The sequence below is a fragment of the Balaenoptera physalus genome (genome assembly GCF_965194825.1).
Source record: "Balaenoptera physalus genome assembly, chromosome: 20".
NCBI lineage: Eukaryota > Metazoa > Chordata > Mammalia > Artiodactyla > Balaenopteridae > Balaenoptera > Balaenoptera physalus.
The window spans coordinates 7,972,335-7,989,519 of NC_138901.1; the positions used below are offsets into that span (position 1 = coordinate 7,972,335).

Here is a 17,185-nt window from a genome sequence, read left to right on the forward strand (position 1 = left end):
AGTGAAGATAGAAATGAAAGACAATGTTTACACTGCCCGGTGTGGCTTGGGTGGGGAGAGTGAGGTGCCTGGGGTGGGACCTTGAAGTTGGCACTCACTGTTAGTGTCATGCAGGTGCCTCACTCTGGCTCCAGCCCTGCTGCCCAGGCATCTGGCATTTAAAGACCTGGGACATTAATCCCATTCAAGGACTCCTTTCAAGAAATTAGGAGAGTTCGTTCTATTTTGCTTTACTTTAGTCCCAGATTGTTTCTTTTTTTAAAATATTTATTTACTTATTTATTTGGTTGCACCAGGTCTTATTTGTGGCAGGCAGGGTCCTCAGTTGTGGCATTCGAACTCTTAGTTGCAGCATGCATGTGGGATCTAGTTCCCTGACCAGGGAGCGAACCCGGGCCCCCTGCGTTGGGAGCACAGAGTCTTAACCACTGCGCCACCAGGGAAGTCCCTCCCAGATTGTTTCTATCAAACACTAGAGCCCGTAAGCTCATTTCTGTACATTCGCTTCTGCCTTCACTTCCCTGCCCTTCTGGTTTTGAGCTCAGCCCCATCTGGGGCTGCACATGCTGTGTGATAAAATCAGCGTGAAAGAAGGCGCCACTAACATTTCAGCCCAGTTTGGATCCGCTGCCCCCTCTGCTCTTCCTGGGGAAACACTCAGGCAGGCAAAAAGCCCAGCATCTGTCTCCTGCTACCCAGAGAAACCAGAATGTGGAAGAGGCAGCGTGGTGACAGCCTCCACACCTCTATGCTCAACTGCGGTTACTTAGAAAATCAAAGGGAGAAACTGAGAACAAATTCTCTTCCTTCTCCCAGGGTTTCTTGACAACACGAGTCCTGGCTGGAGCATCAGATCTGAAAGAAGCCGGAAGACCGTCTAGCCCAGGCCCCCTCACCCGACCGATGAGGCAGCTACAGCCTGGGGAGGGGAAGGGACTTGCTCAAGGCCAGGCCAGTGGCAGCCTGGCTCAGAACCCAGGGATCCCAGGCTTCGTGCACTGGGCCTCGCTGTGGGAAACCCGTATTGCTGGTTTGGTTTCTTTTTTTGCAAGGTAGGTTGACTTCTAGAGCCGGTATAAGAGGACAAATCAACTCAAGGAATAAGTTCAGAAATCCAACACAAACACATGTTCGCCTGTTGTGATACCAGTGCCCACACACGATAAACCGCCCTGCCATGGAAGTTATCCAATCCTGATCTCAAGCTGGCATAAGGAAGCCAGGGAACTTCTCTCAGCTGGAGTCTCCCTGCACACTCCCTCTACTCCCCTGAAATTGGAGCTGAGGTCAGCTCAGTCATCCATCTCCTCCCAGGCATGGGAGCCAAAGGGCAGATGAGAAAAGGGGGTGAGACCCACCACCGAGGGTTAGATCAGATTCTTAGCAAGCGGGTTAAAAGTGTCACATACACACTCACGGTGCGTCCCTGCTAAAGTCTGAGCATTGGCCAATTCCGTGACTTCGTTTACAAAGACACATTTATTCCTGAGCTAATTGCTTGTTCATTTAGGTGACACCTACTATCTTCATCAGGGACACTTCAAAGATCGTGTGTTGAGCCTGTCAGAGTAATAAATGGAGATACCACTTACTGTTGTGGTTCTGCTGGAAGCCTCAGATCTCTTTTATGTGCCATGAGGTGTATATTTATTATATTGCTTCGTCATGTACTGTTACCTTTTATAGTCCAAGATGCTATCTGTGTATGAAAAGAGGCCTAGCAATTTCATTAGCTTCCTCTCTGATTTTCCTGCATCTTGGCCCTCTCTCCTCTCATACCTTCTAAAAATCACTCTTTGCTTAACTTTCCTGATACACACCTGTCATCATGTTACTGCCCGTATACCTTTAGTGGCTCCCTATTACCCTACACAAGACAGATATTTTATCCCCGAGCTCTTTTCTCCCTCTGTGTCCCGATAAACCCCCCTCGTACCCTGAAAACAGCTGTCATTCCGGCTCATGTGTTTGCTCATAAAAAACCTGGCTTGTTCCACACCTGTGTGTTGAAGTCAATCCCACTTAGCTGAAATTTGACCTTTTCCATGAAGCCGCCTCTGAGAACCGTAGCCCACAGTTGGCTCTTCTTTTCTCAGAAGTCTTATTGTGTGAATAATTTTCTGTATACCTCGCTTGATATGTACTTATATGCAGGATGTCCCCAGCTTCCAAAGGCAAAAGGCATATCAGGCTCTGGAGCCAATCAGGACAAGGTCCAAAGCCCAGTTCTTATATTACTGTCTGTGCATCTTGGGAAATGTCCTCATTCTCTCTGAGCCTCAGTTTCCTCCTCTATAAATGAACACGAGAACAGCAAAGAGCTGTCTGAACATTCAGCTGGACAAGCTATGTAAAGCCCTAGCACAGTTCCAGGCACTCAGCAGGGGCTCAATAAATGCTAACATTTTTTTTTAATTAAAAAAATTGTTAGTACCTATAAGAGAAAAGAATCTGAAAAAGAATAGATATATATAACTGAATCACTGTCATGTACACCTGGAACTAACACATATTGTAAATCAACTAAACTTCAATAATAAAAATATCGTTATGAAGCAATTGGATTCCAGAAGATCATTGTTTTTTATTTATTTATTTTTGGCTGCATTGGGTCTTTGTTGCTGCACGTGGGCTTTCTCAAGTTGTGGCAAGCGGGGGCTACTCTTCGTTGCAGTGCGCGGGCTTCTCATTGTGGTGGCTTCTCTTGTTGTGGAGCACGAGCTCTAGGCACACGGGCTTCAGTAGTTATGGCACATGGGCTCAGTAGTTGTGGCCCGCGGGCTCTAGAGCACAGGCTCAGTAGTTGTGGCGCACGGGCTTAGTTGCTCCGCGGCATGTGGGATCTTCCCAGACCAGGGCTCGAACCCATGTCCCCTGCATTGGCAGGCAGATTCTCAACCACTGCGCCACCAGGGAAGCCCCAAAAGATAACTTTTTAAAGTCAGGGGTCCAGGATTTCTGAGCCAGGATGTGCATTCAAGACTCTGCCTTTGGGAATTCCCTGGCGGTCCAGTGGTTAAGACACCACACTTCAACTGCAGGGGGCCCAGTTTCAATCCCTAGTCAAAGAATTAAGATCCCGCAAACCGCGCGGCCAAAACATAAAAAAAAAAAACCCGTGCCTTCATGGTGCAGATGATAGAACTACAATAGAGGGAGGCAGAGCCCAGGGCTTGGATCCCCTGAGACACCCCCTTTCTGCGCCATTGGAACCCAAACTGCCAGGAACACATCTCCCCCATCGTGCCTGTGGGCTCCCGAATGGCCAGATAAAAAGCCAGCCTGCACCCCTTCCTTCTTCCCAACGCACGGCAGCCCCAGTGTCTGCACTGGAGGCGAATGTCACCCTCAAAGGCCCTCTAGATAGGCCATCTGGGGACTGGGCTGTGTATCTGTGAGCCACCATTGTTAACTTTTCATTTATGTGTCATCTGCTAACTAGAGAGAAAGCCCATTGGGTTGGGGCCTGCTCTCCAGAGCTGATTGTTCGGAATTTTGCCAGCCAAGTTGTTAAACGGCCAGTAGCTTGAAACTGGCCATAATGGGACTATTTAAACCACAGAAAGCATCAAATGCTGCCAATCAGGGCTTCCCGCACTCCCCAGAGCCAGCTTGCCAGCACACCCCTGGCCTTAGGTTTCTTCAAATCCCCCAGAAGGACTGGCCACATCGTTTCCCATATGGGTAAGAGTCATTAGATAAATGACTAGTTAAATACTTACAAAGAATAATCGATTTTGAACAATGACTCCATCCAAGCACTTTTGAACGCATTAGCTCATTTAATCTTCAAAACAACCCTAAGAGGTAAGTAGGATTATTGTTCCCATTTCCCAGATGAGGAAACTGAAGCTCACTCCACCAGGCGCAGAGAGCAGGAAACTGCCTGAGGTTCACCTGAGCCTAAAGCCCCAGGTCTTCCCCACAGATGGCCTGTCCTACCAGCCTCCGTGGGGAAAACCTGTCCCTGTGCCAGGCCTGCTGGTCACGGAGCCAGCAGAGTAGTTCTCTCTGTAGCGGCACCAGTGAAAAAGGGCAACGCATGGGGACTTCTCTCCACCTCACCTTCTCCTTGTCTCTCTAAGTTTAATCTGCCTTCCTTATCCCACTTCCTTCTACCTCGTCTCCGCATCTGAATTAGGACCATTTTTCAACAGGGCCTTTGACCCCCGTCTCCTCTTGTCTATGGAAGTCTTTCTTGGCCTTAAACTTCTCTCCTATAGACACTTTGGTGAACCCTGTGCTTTGTAACAGCCTTCAGGTCTGGACAGACATCCTGTGTCCTTGCACAATCCCATCTGATGACTGGGCTCCGTACAAACCCCAGGCAGTAGGACAGCTCTGGTCTGGCAGCTCCCCAAGGGCAGGTCACGGGATTTCTCTGCCTGCTCTCAGGGTCCAGGGCGTGATGGGCATGGATTTTGTTGGTGACAAGGCGCGTTCTGGTGGTTTCCCAATTCTGTTGTGTACAACCCAGTGCTCTCATTCTCAGTAGAGACTTCCTTCCTCTTTATGTGGAACACTGCCCTGTGTTTATTAACAGCACCCTGCTTGCTCCAAAGAGTGGTGTGGGCTCTTGAGGTCAGGAAAAAGCGCACATCCATCATTTGACCCGAGGTGCCCTGTGTTGCTGACAGGAGGGCACCTGTCACTGCCAAACTTGCAAAAAAAAACCGACCAGGGGCTTTATTTTAAACAAATGCTTCTCCTCCAGGACTTGCCTTCCCTTTTTTGCCCCCCAATGTACCCTGGCTTCCTGTGTTTCTGAAAATTTCCAAAACCTCAAGCAGCATCTCATTGGAAACTCCAGACCTCTCCAATATTTCTCTCCATTCTGCTGAGTCCTGGTCCATTTATATTCCCTCTATGACTCTGGGATTTAGAGATAAGCAAGTGAAAATAGGTTCATCCTCACTGCCCAACAGCCTGGTACCTGTGGAAGAGCCGCATGCAGGTCGTTTAGACTCTGCTAATGTTCACCAGTCCCTGGATCTCTACTTCTGGGCATGCGGAAGATCGACTTTGCTTTTCCCTGGAAGTCAGGAGAGGCTATGTGATTCTTCTGGACAATGACCTGTGAGCAGAGGTGTATTACTTCTGGGCTAAAGCGTTTACTTGCCGACACTCAACCCTCCAAGCCTCTCATTGCCGAGTTCTAGCTGGTGCACAGGAACAGATAGGACACGTTTTAGGCTTTGTGGTTCATACTGCAACTACTCAGCTCTGCTGTAGCACGAAAGCACTCATAGATGATACAAAAACAAATAAATATAGCTGTGTTCCAATAAAACTTTATTTACAAAAACAGGAGGCAGCCCAAGAGCTGTAGTTTGCCAATTCGGAGCTACAAGACAGTGGAAGCTCCTACAGGCTGGATCATTATCTCACTGCCCAGAGGGCAGTTTTTCTTGAGAGTCACCGAACTTCAGCGAACTTTGCATGGGTAAGAAGTAAGACTGTAGGATTGTAGTTACCTCAGCATAGCTTAGCCTTACCTGACCAATTTACGGAGTCTCTGCACCAACTTGAGGAAGCATGTACCATTTTTTGTGGACAAAGGAAGTGATACTCAGCCCCCTCCTCCCGCGCTGCCCAGGGCAGGTCCACTCCAACCCTTGCCTCTCCAAGCTTAGTGTCTCCCCCACCCCACTTCCCAACAGAAGCCCCGACGGGTCTTGCTATAAACTTGCCTTCAAGGTAACTCTGTGCTTTAGTTTGCACTGTTTCCACTTCCAAAAATTCCCTTCCGTCTCCTTTCTGTCTACCCAAATCCTTCCCAACTCAGATCTCCCTCCTCCAAGGAGCCTTCTTGGACAATCTCCTATGATTGATCCTATGATCAGAGTCACTGTCTGAGGTCATGAAAATGAGAAAAAGAGAAAAAGAAAGCCAGCCCTTGTTGCGAGTGATCCATATTGCTCAGGGGGCTTCGCTGAGCTCACCCAGCAGAGTTGGAGGAGAGAGGGACTGGGCCCGGGGAAAGGTGAGTCACTTAATGGGATCAATGTCTCAGACCCACAATCGCCTTTGTCTGGAGACACCTACACATAGGATTAAATGACCAAGGAAAGCAAGGGAGGGGCTTCCCTGGTGGTGCAGTGGTTAAGAATCCGCCTGCCAATGCAGGGGACACGGGTTTGTGCCCTGGTCCGGGAAGATCCCACATGCTGCAGAGCAACTAAGCCCGTGCACCACAACTACTGAGACTGCGCTCTAGAGCCCGCGAGCCACAACTACTAAGCCTGTGTGCCTGTCACAACTACTGAAGCCCGCGCGCCTAAAGCCTGAGCTCCACAACAAGAGAAGCCACCGCAATGAGAAGCCCGCGCACCGCAACAAAGAGTAGCCCCCGCTCGCCGCAACTAGAGAAAGCCAGCGCGCAGCAATGAAGACCCAGCGCAGCCAAAAATAAATAAATTTATAAAAAAGAAAAAGCGAGGGAGGGAATGCTTAATGCAGATTTGAGGATTATGTGTCTGGGGAGGAAAGGAATATGCATTTGGGGAGAGTCATGCAAGGGTTTTCAAAGGTACTAGTCTTGGACTTCAGTTCTATGTTGGGTATGTGGGTGATTGTTTATTATTCTTCAAACTGTGCATAGGTTATACACAAACTTGGTGTATGATACAGTTCTCAAAAAAAAAAAAAAAAGAAAAGGTGTGTCAGGTTGGAAGGCTATCTTAAACCTTGAAGTCAGTGGCTGCCACAGCAACGGGCCTCCTGTGTTTTGGACTCATGGATGGGGCTAGAGAGGCCCAGTTCCAGGCTGATCAATTCTCGTCCCATAGAGAGAAAGTGGCAGGTGCCTGAGTCCAAGCAGACGACTGAGGCCCCCAGAGAAGGAAGACCCTCTTAAGAAGGCTGTCTCCTGCCCTCCCTTCCTGTCCCCCTCGGCAAAGACCCACCTCCCTTCGAAAGTGTTGCCAGAGACTTACCTACCATAAGACACACCTGGCAACGGGAGGTGGGGCTGCCTTATCACGGGCCTGGCAGGTACAGGGCAGAGAGCACAGGCCACCAGTGCTCCTTCTGGGAACTGCCATTAGCTGTGCTGGGATTGGTATGGCCTTTGTCCCTTGTGGACATGTGACATTTGGTGAAAACGTAATCTGGTATAAAGCAGTATAAACTCATCACCTGAGGACTGGCTTTGACCTTCCCACTACTTCCAATAATACAGACAAGCTTTTGTGTCTTTTCAGTACCACTGAGAGAGAAGATGAGGGGCATTCCAGGGGCTGGACAGAGCTAGAAAGTAGATTGTGATATTTAAGAGCACCAGCTCCGGGAGCAAACACAGGTACCTGCGTTCAGATCTCAGCTCCACCCTGAGCTAGCTGAGTGACTTGGGGCAAGTCACTTAACCTCTCTGACCCTGCTTTTCTTTGTTAGTTGGGGATATGCACAGTCCCCACCTCCCTGGGTTGTTGTATTAAACAAGGTAATCCAAATAAAGAATGGCGCAGAGCTGGGTTCAGAGTACATTCTCAACAGACATAATGTTTTGTCATTGAGACAAAATCTCAACGATCACGGAGGAGGACTGGGATTTGCCTGGAGTAGAAGTACTTCTGCACTAAGCCCCCATCTTCTTTAAGGAAAAAGACTAGGAAAAAAACGAATGCTTCAAAAGCGGCAAAGTTTACCTTGCCCATCGTATAGTAGAAATAGCATAAACTTGCTCTGGCAAGTAGTTGTAAAAAAAAAATAGGTTGTGTTAAACAAACAAGGGCTGGCAATAGCATTCGAAGTCCACGAAAGGAGAAGGGAGCCATCCCACCTCCAGGAGTGCCTGGGTGCAGCCTAACCCAGCTGCCCCACACACCTTGGTGCTGCTTGTCTGCATTTGGTCTCTTTACCTGGCACTTCATCCTCTCCCATTCTCCCTCTCCTTCTCTCAACATCTTTCTGCTTCTCCTGGCCACCTCGTCCTTTTGTCTTGGCATCTTGAAGCAACAGCAGGGAAAGAAGAAATAAGAATTTGAAGAGGGAGAAAAGGAGGGAGGGAAGGAAGGGATGGAAGAAAATGAGAGATCTAATCCCATTGCTACTATAAATCAAGCAGGGGCTGTGTGACTTTGAGTAGGTTCCTCACCCTCTCTGAGCCTCAAGACTATTAGAAGTTTCAAATCAGAGAAGGTGTGCAGAGGTGTACCAAGTTTCACGGGGAGCCTGCATGTGGTGGGCCTTGGGTACCAAGAGTCCCCAAGTTCCCTCTCTGTTTTTTCTTTTTGTTTTAATTTTTTGGCTGTGCTGCAAAGCATGTGGGATCTCAGTTCCCCGACCAGGGGTCGAACCCACGCCCCCTGCTTTGGAAGCACGGAGTCCTAACCACTGGACCGCCAGGGAAGTCCCTCCCTCTCTGTTTTGTTGGATCTGTTTGGGTTGGGGAGTAAGAGGTAGAAAGGAAGAAAAAAGGAATAGGAATGGAATGCACTGCAGAGATGGAGGTTGGGAATGTCAGTTCTCCACCCCTCCCCCGTGATTGCCCAAGACAGCTGGTGCCTCCTTTTCCCCATCTGGGGCTCACTACTTTTCAAGCGTCTGCTGTGCAAGTCCCAGCGCCCTTGATAGCTCTTGTTTGTGAGCCCCACTGAGGTGACACTGCAGCATTAAGGAAGGTAGTATGGTGTAATGGTTAACCACAAGGTTCTGGAACTACACTGGGCCAATGCTTCACTCCAGCACTTATTACTGTGACCTTGGGTAAGCTCCTCCCCTCTTCTGTGACATAACTGCCTTGCTTGTGAAATGGAATTCTGGATTGTTGTGAGGATTGAAATGAGTTAACAGACAGTAAACTCTTCAAAAGGTGCCTGGCTCACACGAAGTGCTTGGTAAATGGCAGCTGTTTGTGATGGTCCAGCTACTTATTGTTGCCTGTCTCTGCACCAACTCAATGACTTGCATTCACAACATCCTTGTTATCCCGGCCCGGAGGAAATACTGGCTGAGGTTGTTTCTCTTACTTGTAACATGGCCTGTTCTGTAGCCTAGATCATTGATGTAACAAGGATTTTGTTCCTTCCAAGGCTACTACTGTGTTTTATTCGTTATTAAGGGGCATGTTTTTATTGTTCTGTGTTACCTGATGCACACTGTCCTCTCAGATTAAAATAATAATACCTTCAGTGAATAATACCCTACACTTGGGGAGCTGCTTTCATCCCAGCAGCTCAAAGTCCTCTACAAACACGACCTCATTCATTCTCCCTGCGCTCCCAGGACGGGGGCACTCCTGTTTCCCAGCCCGAGAAGGGGAAGCCCTATCCTCATACATCGCTAAAGAGATTCTCAGAAGCCAAAGTACTGATTAAGCATTTCCACTACTCACGGCCACAAATCAGAGGCAGAACTCTGTTGCTCTCTCTGCCCAGGGTGACTTTATGCTCCCAGCAGATAACCAGAATGGCTTGGGGGCTTTGTCTTCCATGCCTCTGCCAGGTGCCTACAGCTGTGCCCTGCAAATGGTAAACTAAAGAAAGCTTTGGAATAAACCACGCTGATGTCCAAGAAAAAAAATAGGTTAGGCAATTTTGGTGTTTTCAGGACCTTTGCCTTCCTTGAGAACTTCTTAAATAAGACCTAAGGGCTCCTGCAGCCTGAAATGCCTCTGCCCAGTTAGATCCTACTACTCATGGCCCTGGCATGCTTGACAACTGTATGTACTTGTGAAAACTGGAGCCCCACAGTGACAGTACTTCCTTGTTCTGGGCTGCTCGTGGGCCAGGCCCCTTGGCAATGGCAGCTGCTGGATACTCTCTTTTGTTTTCACCTTGCAATTACTGGAAGGGAAGGGCTGCAAGCTGTACTTGACTCTCTAGTCACACTCCAGGTCTCAGCCCGTGAGCACTTGGGGGTGGCCAAGTGCAATTACGGGAAGAGAAATGGGTCTTTTGGCCGTGGCAAAAAGCTGACTCCTTTCCGTTCAAAACAAACAACAAACAAACAAACAAAAAGACTAACTAAATGGGACAAACTCATTATAGTGCCCGAGGCTGTTTTTCATCAGAACATAGACATTGGGTGTAACTTTTTCCTTATTTATATTCTGTTTTTTTACATGGTTAAGTTTTCTTAGATGGAGAGTTAAATCCACTTTAGGCAAAGTCAAAATAGAACCATGGTTTGCTTTCTTCTTAGCCTCCCGTTCTGAAGACTCTTAACTAATTATTATATACTCTTTGACTGGTATTTCAGATCCGGAACTTACTAAGTTTTTTAGAAACAGAAATTCTAACAGTGAATTCCTAGCAATGTTTACCTTCCTAAACTCTCTGGCCTTTCTTCAGTCTGCTTAAACTCCTAGTTCTTTCCCCACCCGCACAAATCCCAGGCACAAACCTTGAAGGTTAAATCCTAATCCGGAAGATGGAAGCTCAGTGCATATAAATAAACTTTGTTTTTAAATGTCAAGGGTTGAGAGCCGGTACCTGTATAGAAACAAATTAAAGTTTCAGTTAGGCCAATTAATTTAAGGAAAAACAGTTTTTTAGCTTGGAATATTAGTGTCCGAGAAAGTCTCGTTTCCCCCTTGCAATTGTATTTATAGTGTACATTAACAGTAGTTTTCGTCTTCAGAGAGCAAAGTTTTTGTCCTAAAAACGTAGGGAAAGACTGTTGGGCTCTTGGGGTGGGTAGTGGCTGGAAGGAGGCATGAAGGGGGTGCGTTACATTTCAATAAAAAGCTAAAAAAAAACCGTAGAGCAGCTTGAAAGTTTTAAAAAAAAATAAACAATTTTGAGAGTTGAGCAGCTGCAAAGGCTCTGTCTGTTTTCTATTTTGATCATTCTGTTTCTCGAGATGACCACATCTTTCAGAGGAAGTGAGTCAAAGCCACTCTGTCTTGCTTTTCCAGCTGAGCATGTTCAGCTTCAATGAAGTAATGAATGAACTTGGCTGCACCACCCCCAAGCCTACAACAGCAAACAGAGGGGTCTCGGCCAATCAGCAGGCACTCAAGGTTTTCAAGTTGAGTTCAAACAGGTCCAAGGGAGACCAATCAGCGCGCGCGGCTCCGCCCCAGACGCCGGGCCGTGGCCAATCATGAACCAGGACGAGCCAAAACACAGCGTCCGGCCAATGCCGGGGAGCCCCACGGAGCCGACGTCCGCCAATGGGCGCGGCCAGGCAGAAAGAGAAACAGTGCGGGCCCGCAGGCCGCAGGATTCGAATCGAACGTCTGCCAGGGAGCCGGGCGCCGGCCGAGCGGCGCGGGCCAATCAGCGGCGGCGGCTCGCGGCCCCCGAACGTTGGGACACACGGCCCCGCCCCGCACTGTTGTTTGTGGTGTCGGCCGGCCGCGCGAGCCGGACCACAACAGTCGCCCGGCGGGCGGCGGGGCGGGCGAGGGTCCGGAGGCCGTGGGCGGCGGCGAGCGCGAGCGGAGGGCAGCCGGCCTCCCGCGGCCGCCGAGCCCGGGAGGGGGCGCCGGCCGGAGCCATGTCGGTGAACATGGATGAGTTGCGGCACCAGGTCATGATCAACCAGTTCGTGCTGGCCGCAGGCTGCGCGGCCGACCAGGCGAAGCAGCTGCTGCAGGCGGCCCACTGGCAGTTCGAGGTGCGTGCGGGCCGAGCTAGCGAGTGCTCCCGGCCGGCCCCGCTCCCCGGCCGCCGGCACTGGGGCAGGGGCGCAGGCCGGGGCGCCCGGCCGCGCGCCACGGAGGGGGGTGGGGGGAGGGAAGCTCTATTTATATCGCCCCGTCAGGCGCTCAGCGACTTCGTGGTCTCGCGTGGGGCGCAGGGCCCTGCCGCCCTGTACCTCCGCGCGCGGCCCGGGGACGCCCCCTCGAGCGACGCGGGCCGGCCGGCCGAGGGGTCGGGCCCGGCGGCCCGAGCGCGGCGCCGCGGACACTGCGGATGAGCCCGGCCGGTGGGGCAGGGCCGGCCGGTGGGCTTCCTGCCCCGTCTCCGTTAACCGCCGCCCTGCCGCTATGTTTGTCCGCAGACCGCCCTGAGCACGTTTTTCCAAGAAACCAACATTCCCAACAGTCACCACCACCACCAGATGGTAAGTGTGGCCGGGCTCCGGCAGGAGGGCCGGCGAGCTGGAGGGCCGGCTTCGCCGCGGCCGCAGCCCACCCGGCCAGCCGAGGGCGCGGGCCGGGGGCCGCTGTCAGGCGCCGACGGTGACAGCCATGTTGCCGGGGAGCGCCGAGCCGCGATGTAAACAAAGAGCCAAAATGTCTTCCAGGAAAGAGCGGCTCCCAGGGTCGGCTGGCTCGCCCAACTTTGCGGTCAGGCCTCCTGGGCTGCTGTAGCTCGACCTGAGGCCTTGTGCTCGGCGCTCCCCCTGGGCCAGGGGCTAGGAGGGCGGCGAGGGTGGCCGGCGGAGTAGCCGGCTGGCAGGGAGTGGGGAGGGGGGCTCGGACGACAACTAGACGTCGGGGGAACCCGGGCCGAGTGAAGGGCCCCGAGGGGGCTGAGACCTGGAATGTCTGTCTGTCTGGAGCCCCCCTCTTGCTGTTGGAGTGGCAGCCCCCCACCCAGACAACCCAGCTTTGCAGAGAACAGGAAAGGGATAAATCCACCCTGGACTGAGAGCTGGGCTTTACCCAGAGAGTTATGTCCACTCTTTCCTATTCATGGAAAAAGACCTACCCTGAGCGTGGAAGACTTACAGATTTTTGACAAGATAAGCCAAGAATGCGTTTAATCTCAGTAGGTGAAGATACGTAAAACACAGGAAACAGAAGTGGTTCAGGCCTGGATTTGCTTTCTTCTCTTTTCCAAGCTGGCCCCAGGCCTGGGCCTTTGCCCTCCTGCCCTGCTTTCCACAGGCATAGGACATCCCTTTCACTTTAGAGGATTGAATGCCTTCTCTACCTCTCTAGTTACCTGTTAGCCCTGCTGGTGGGGGGAGGGCCCCAAGATAGGGATTGTAAAACATGATTCCCCAGGAGATCTGTTATGGCTTCTGGAGTACATTTTTGGCATCTTGGTGTCCTTGCCCGTGGCTCCCTTCTCAGAGCCGCTGCCTTGCCTGGAGGAGCTGCAAATGGTTCCTCTGCTGTGTCTTGTCTTTGGTGCTCTGTATTCATCTAGTTGCAAAGGACACGTAGAGAGGGGTCTGTTTTGACCCTTTTAACCAGTTTTTCTCTTGGAATAGCCCATGCTGTTTGTATAAATCAGAAAACAAAACTGCATCGGAATATGATGAGAATTATGCTGGCTGCAGGGCTGTGGCAGTTGAGGCTGGGCTCTTGGTAAACCCAAGAGGGGTTCATCTCCAGGGGACCCTCCCCTGTACCGGACCATGGGAAGCTCCGGTGTGAGCCTGGAGCTTGCCTCCATCTTGCCTCCGTCTCCTCCCAAAGGGGCCTTGAGGTTTGCTCCACCAACTGTGGTCGTTTCAAAAGGCCCAGGCTTCCAGCACAGCCACTCTGTGCTGCCCTGAACAGAGGGGCTCACCCCAGAGAGCTGGGACTGATGGTCCTTTTAGGTTCTGTTGCTCCTTCCCTGCACATCCTGAGGGACTGTAATCTTTTTGAAGCTTCCCTCAAGGGCTGTGGCTGGTTTTCTAACAGACATTATGATCAGTGTATGTATCCATGAGTGCTCCTAACCAAGCACCGCACAGAACGCCATCCCTGCCCTCAAGGAGTTGGTAATTTTTTTTAGAGATAATAAATCAAAGGAAAATGTTAGATAAAAATACCAGAAGTGACCCAGACCAAGAGTTACTGATAAATGGTTGTCCCATAGATGACTGTACATACACAGCCGGAGGCATCTTCCTAGATCAGGGAGGGCTCCTGGGTTAGATCGGGAAGGGCCGGGAAGAGGGGAAAGACCCTGTGGTTGCGAAGCAGTAGGACATTAGCAGGGTGCAGTGGATGCTGGGTATGCTTGAGAGCTGGGAAGCTCCATCCGTAGCTGTTAGAAGCAGAGCTGGAGGGACTTTTCCAGGACCTGGTCCAAACCCCTGGTTTTATAGAAGTAGAGAGAAACTCCAGAGAGGTTAAGGGACTTGCCCGAGCTCACACAGGCAGGCGGGCACAGGCCTGCTCCAGATCCAGGCCGCCGTCGCTGTTGGGGGGGGGGGCGGTGGCAGGGCGGCTGCTGAGGAGACAGGCTCCACTGGCTCGGGGAACTGGGGAAGTCGGTCACGATGCTGTGATGCAATTGGCCTGTCCCCCCCACCCCCCATTCATTGTTTCCTGCTGCCGAGAAGTCAGCCCTGGGGGGGGGCGGCGGGGAAGAGTGAAGGGAGGAGGGAAATGGTCTGGGTGGGGCCAGGCCTGCCCTGGGTCCTGTGGCCTCCCTGGAGAGGACGCTGGTTGGAGCGCCCCAGCTGCTGATGTGGAGCCGGCCCAGTTAATCAGAGGGGGTTTGCCCCCCTCCCGTGGGCCTGTCCTCCTCCTGGGCTGGGGTTTAATTGCAGAGCTGTGGAAGCTCCCGGCAAAGAGCCCTGGGAGCAAGGTGAGGAGCCCTAGAATCTTGCTCCCTGAGCCCTGTGCCTGGGGGAGGGGCCGGTGTTGCTAAAATTAGGAGAAATTCAAAGAAGGGCTCCCGTGGCTTCCTGGGAAAGGGAGAAGCTGCTGCGGGGTCAGAACTGGCTTTGGGCAGGCCTTGTTCTCTGCCGCCTCTTCCCCGCACCCTGGTGAAGTGCTCGGGGGGTGGCACCCCCATGCCCCCCACGCCACAGGCCTGGGAGGCCTGCGGTCCCCGCTGTTTGCAGGGAGGCTGCCAGTTACCGCCCACCAGCCCACCCCTGCCCTTCCTGGCTGGGGTCCCTGCTCAGGGTAGTGGCAGAAGACAGCAGATGCTGGGATGTTGGCAGCTGCCCTCAAAAAGCGGACTGAGCGGACCGAGACACTGGCAGCATCTGGCCAAGGGCAGCCTGCCAGGAGACGCCGGTTTTTGTCCTCAGGGAGCCCAGGCATGAAGTTGCACTTGACTCTTAAGTGCAGAGTGGGGCTGGGTAGAGGTTAAGAGCTTGGGCCTGCAGACCTGGGAGCCCCGGGATTCCGGCTTCTCAGCTTGTGCCCTGCAGCGGTGTGGTTTTGGTCTAGTGACTTGAGCTCTGGGCCTCAGTTTCCTCATCTGTAACCGAGAGGATAATCAGAATGACCTAGCACCCTCGTGAGAAGTGAGAGAACGCAGGCTGAGGCCCCGAGGCCCGCTGGCTGGTGCTGTGGATGTGGAATGGGCCCAAGCACCAAGCAAGTGCAGCCTCCCCGGGGTTGGCACAGGAGGGAGATGCTGGATCTGGCCGCCTTCCCTTGGCTAACAGCCTCAGAACGTCTGAGGGCGGCTTATGGAGGAGCCAGCTGGTTTCTCACCCAGGGTGAGGCGCTCAGCAGCGGTGTCCTGGGCTGCCTCCCTTGTCCTGGCTTTAATCTGACACCCTAGCTTCTGCCGGAATTAACCATCTACTTCTGACACTCAGAGCGTCATTCCCAAGCATCAGGAAACACACTTTGGTTTTGACAAAAATTGTAGGAGTCCGCCCCCAGTTTTCTGTTTTTATTGGCTCAGGGTGCAAGGGGTGCTTTTGTCCTGCTGAAACCGCTTATGGACTGAAAAACGGGGAGGAAGGAGGGCCCGGTGTGGGTGAGCCCCGTGGGAAGGCTCTGTAGGCCTGCGGACAGTGGCCTGGGATCAGGGCTGCAGGCAGCCCTCGCAACCCCAGTGTTCTCTCCCAGCAGATGTGTACCCCGAGCAACACGCCTGCCACACCGCCTAACTTCCCCGACGCGCTGGCCATGTTCTCCAAGCTTCGCGCCTCCGAGGGCCTGCAGAACAGCAATAGCCCCATGACCGCAGTGGCCTGCTCCCCCCCAGCAAACTTCAGCCCCTTCTGGGCCTCGTCCCCGCCCAGCCACCAGGCCGCCTGGATCCCACCCTCCTCCCCCACGGCCCACAGCTTCCACCATCTCCACCACCCGCAGCCCACGTGGCCGCCTGGAGCACAGCAGGGGGGCACCCAGCAGAAAGCCGTGGCTGCGATGGATGGCCAGAGATGAGACTGGATGCCGCCGGGCGCTGGGCTGGAGCTGGGGGGCAGTCCGGGGTCGTGGGGACACAGGAGGGCCGGGGCGGGGTGGGGAGCTGGGGCGGGCGGGGTTTCCTGAAGATCGCACTGGAAGATTTTATAAGAGAATTTTTGTGGGTGGAGGGGACAGTAAACTTCCTGAGCCACTTGGGTCCTTCAGGAGTTTTCTCTTCAGGCAAGTTTTTTTTCTCTTTTTAATATATAACTATAATATATATATGAATATATAAAAGTAACTAATGTATGTGAGAATGGGGCTGGCTGACGGGGTGTTGGGTCAGCGGGGAAGGGCCAGAGAAGCCTCCCCTTGGGCCAGCACCCCGTCCTCCACCCCGGTCCCGGGCGCAGGTGCTTGGAAGCCAGGGGGCGTGATCCTGCAGTCACGAGGTGTCCGCCGGCTGCCTCCTCTCAAAGGTCATACCTTCTGGAATCAGGAGAAGGACCACCACCTCTCCACTCCACGTGATGGCGGCAGGAGGGGCTCCCAGGGGTGCCGGGTGGCTGAAGGTGTGGGCCCTCTTCGCCGTCGTGAGGCTCTCCCCAGCCCCAGTCAGTGGCTGTCCGGCTCTTGTCGCCTCTCCCGGTGTCACCCGTGTCTCCATCTAGGTGTGCAGGGCCTGTGCGGGACTTTAAGAGCCAGCTGGGGTTAGAGGCCTAGGCTCTGCCAGTGGGCTTAACCCCTTAGCCGCCCTGCCTCTTCCACCGTGCAGCCCGGCCGCGGACAACAGAGTGGAGAGCTTGCCTTTGGATTTAGTTCCCAAATCAATCATCTCACCAGGGTGAAATTTTAATTTAAAACTTAAAAGAGACTTTTCTAACTTGCCTGGTTTGCGGTGCCTTTCTTTACCTTGGTGTGGAGAGCGTGCTCCTTGGGCAGAGGGGTGGTGAGGCGCTCGGCTGTGCTGCAGCTGGGCGACCAGCTCCATTGCCATGTGGCGGGTGTGGATGCTCTGACCAGGGGCATCCCGGCCAGGGGGCCGATGTGACAGGCTGGATCCGGTTGGGCGTGGGGAGGAGAGGAAGGACGGGTCCTGGCTCGGTTACGGTAACCCTCTCCCCTTGGCTCTCGCCACCGTGCAGGCCGCCGCAGGCTAGGCCTCAGCCCCGGAGCCCCTGTCTTTGCCTGCAGTGGGGGAGCTGCCTCCCCGCCTGGGGGCCCAATGGCAGCCCCATGCTTCTGCCTGCT

The 17,185-nt window shown here is 52.9% G+C and overlaps 1 protein-coding gene across 2 annotated transcripts; it reads left to right on the forward strand.

Moving 5' to 3' along the window:
- The first annotated feature begins 11,154 nt into the window (after positions 1-11,154).
- UBALD2 (UBA like domain containing 2) lies at positions 11,155-16,821 on the forward strand. Of its 2 annotated transcripts, none has more exons than XM_082440250.1 (3): positions 11,155-11,562; positions 11,950-12,012; positions 15,650-16,821. In XM_082440250.1, the coding sequence occupies exons 1-3, from the start codon at positions 11,443-11,445 to the stop codon at positions 15,968-15,970; spliced, it is 504 nt and encodes a 167-aa protein (XP_082296376.1). In that variant the 5' UTR covers positions 11,155-11,442; the 3' UTR covers positions 15,971-16,821. The 2 variants fall into 2 exon arrangements, with proteins under 2 accessions (XP_082296376.1, XP_082296377.1); XM_082440251.1 differs by having other exon boundaries at positions 11,158-11,562; positions 15,653-16,821.
- Positions 16,822-17,185: the final 364 nt, after the last annotated feature.

Coding starts and splice junctions, on each gene's coding strand:
- UBALD2 (XM_082440250.1), top strand. CDS start 11,443: ATGTCGGTGAACATGGATGAGTTGCGGCACCAGGTCATGATCAACCAG. Junction 11,563..11,949: donor CGGCCCACTGGCAGTTCGAG/GTGCGTGCGGGC, acceptor GTTTGTCCGCAG/ACCGCCCTGAGCACGTTTTT. Junction 12,013..15,649: donor GTCACCACCACCACCAGATG/GTAAGTGTGGCC, acceptor GTTCTCTCCCAG/CAGATGTGTACCCCGAGCAA.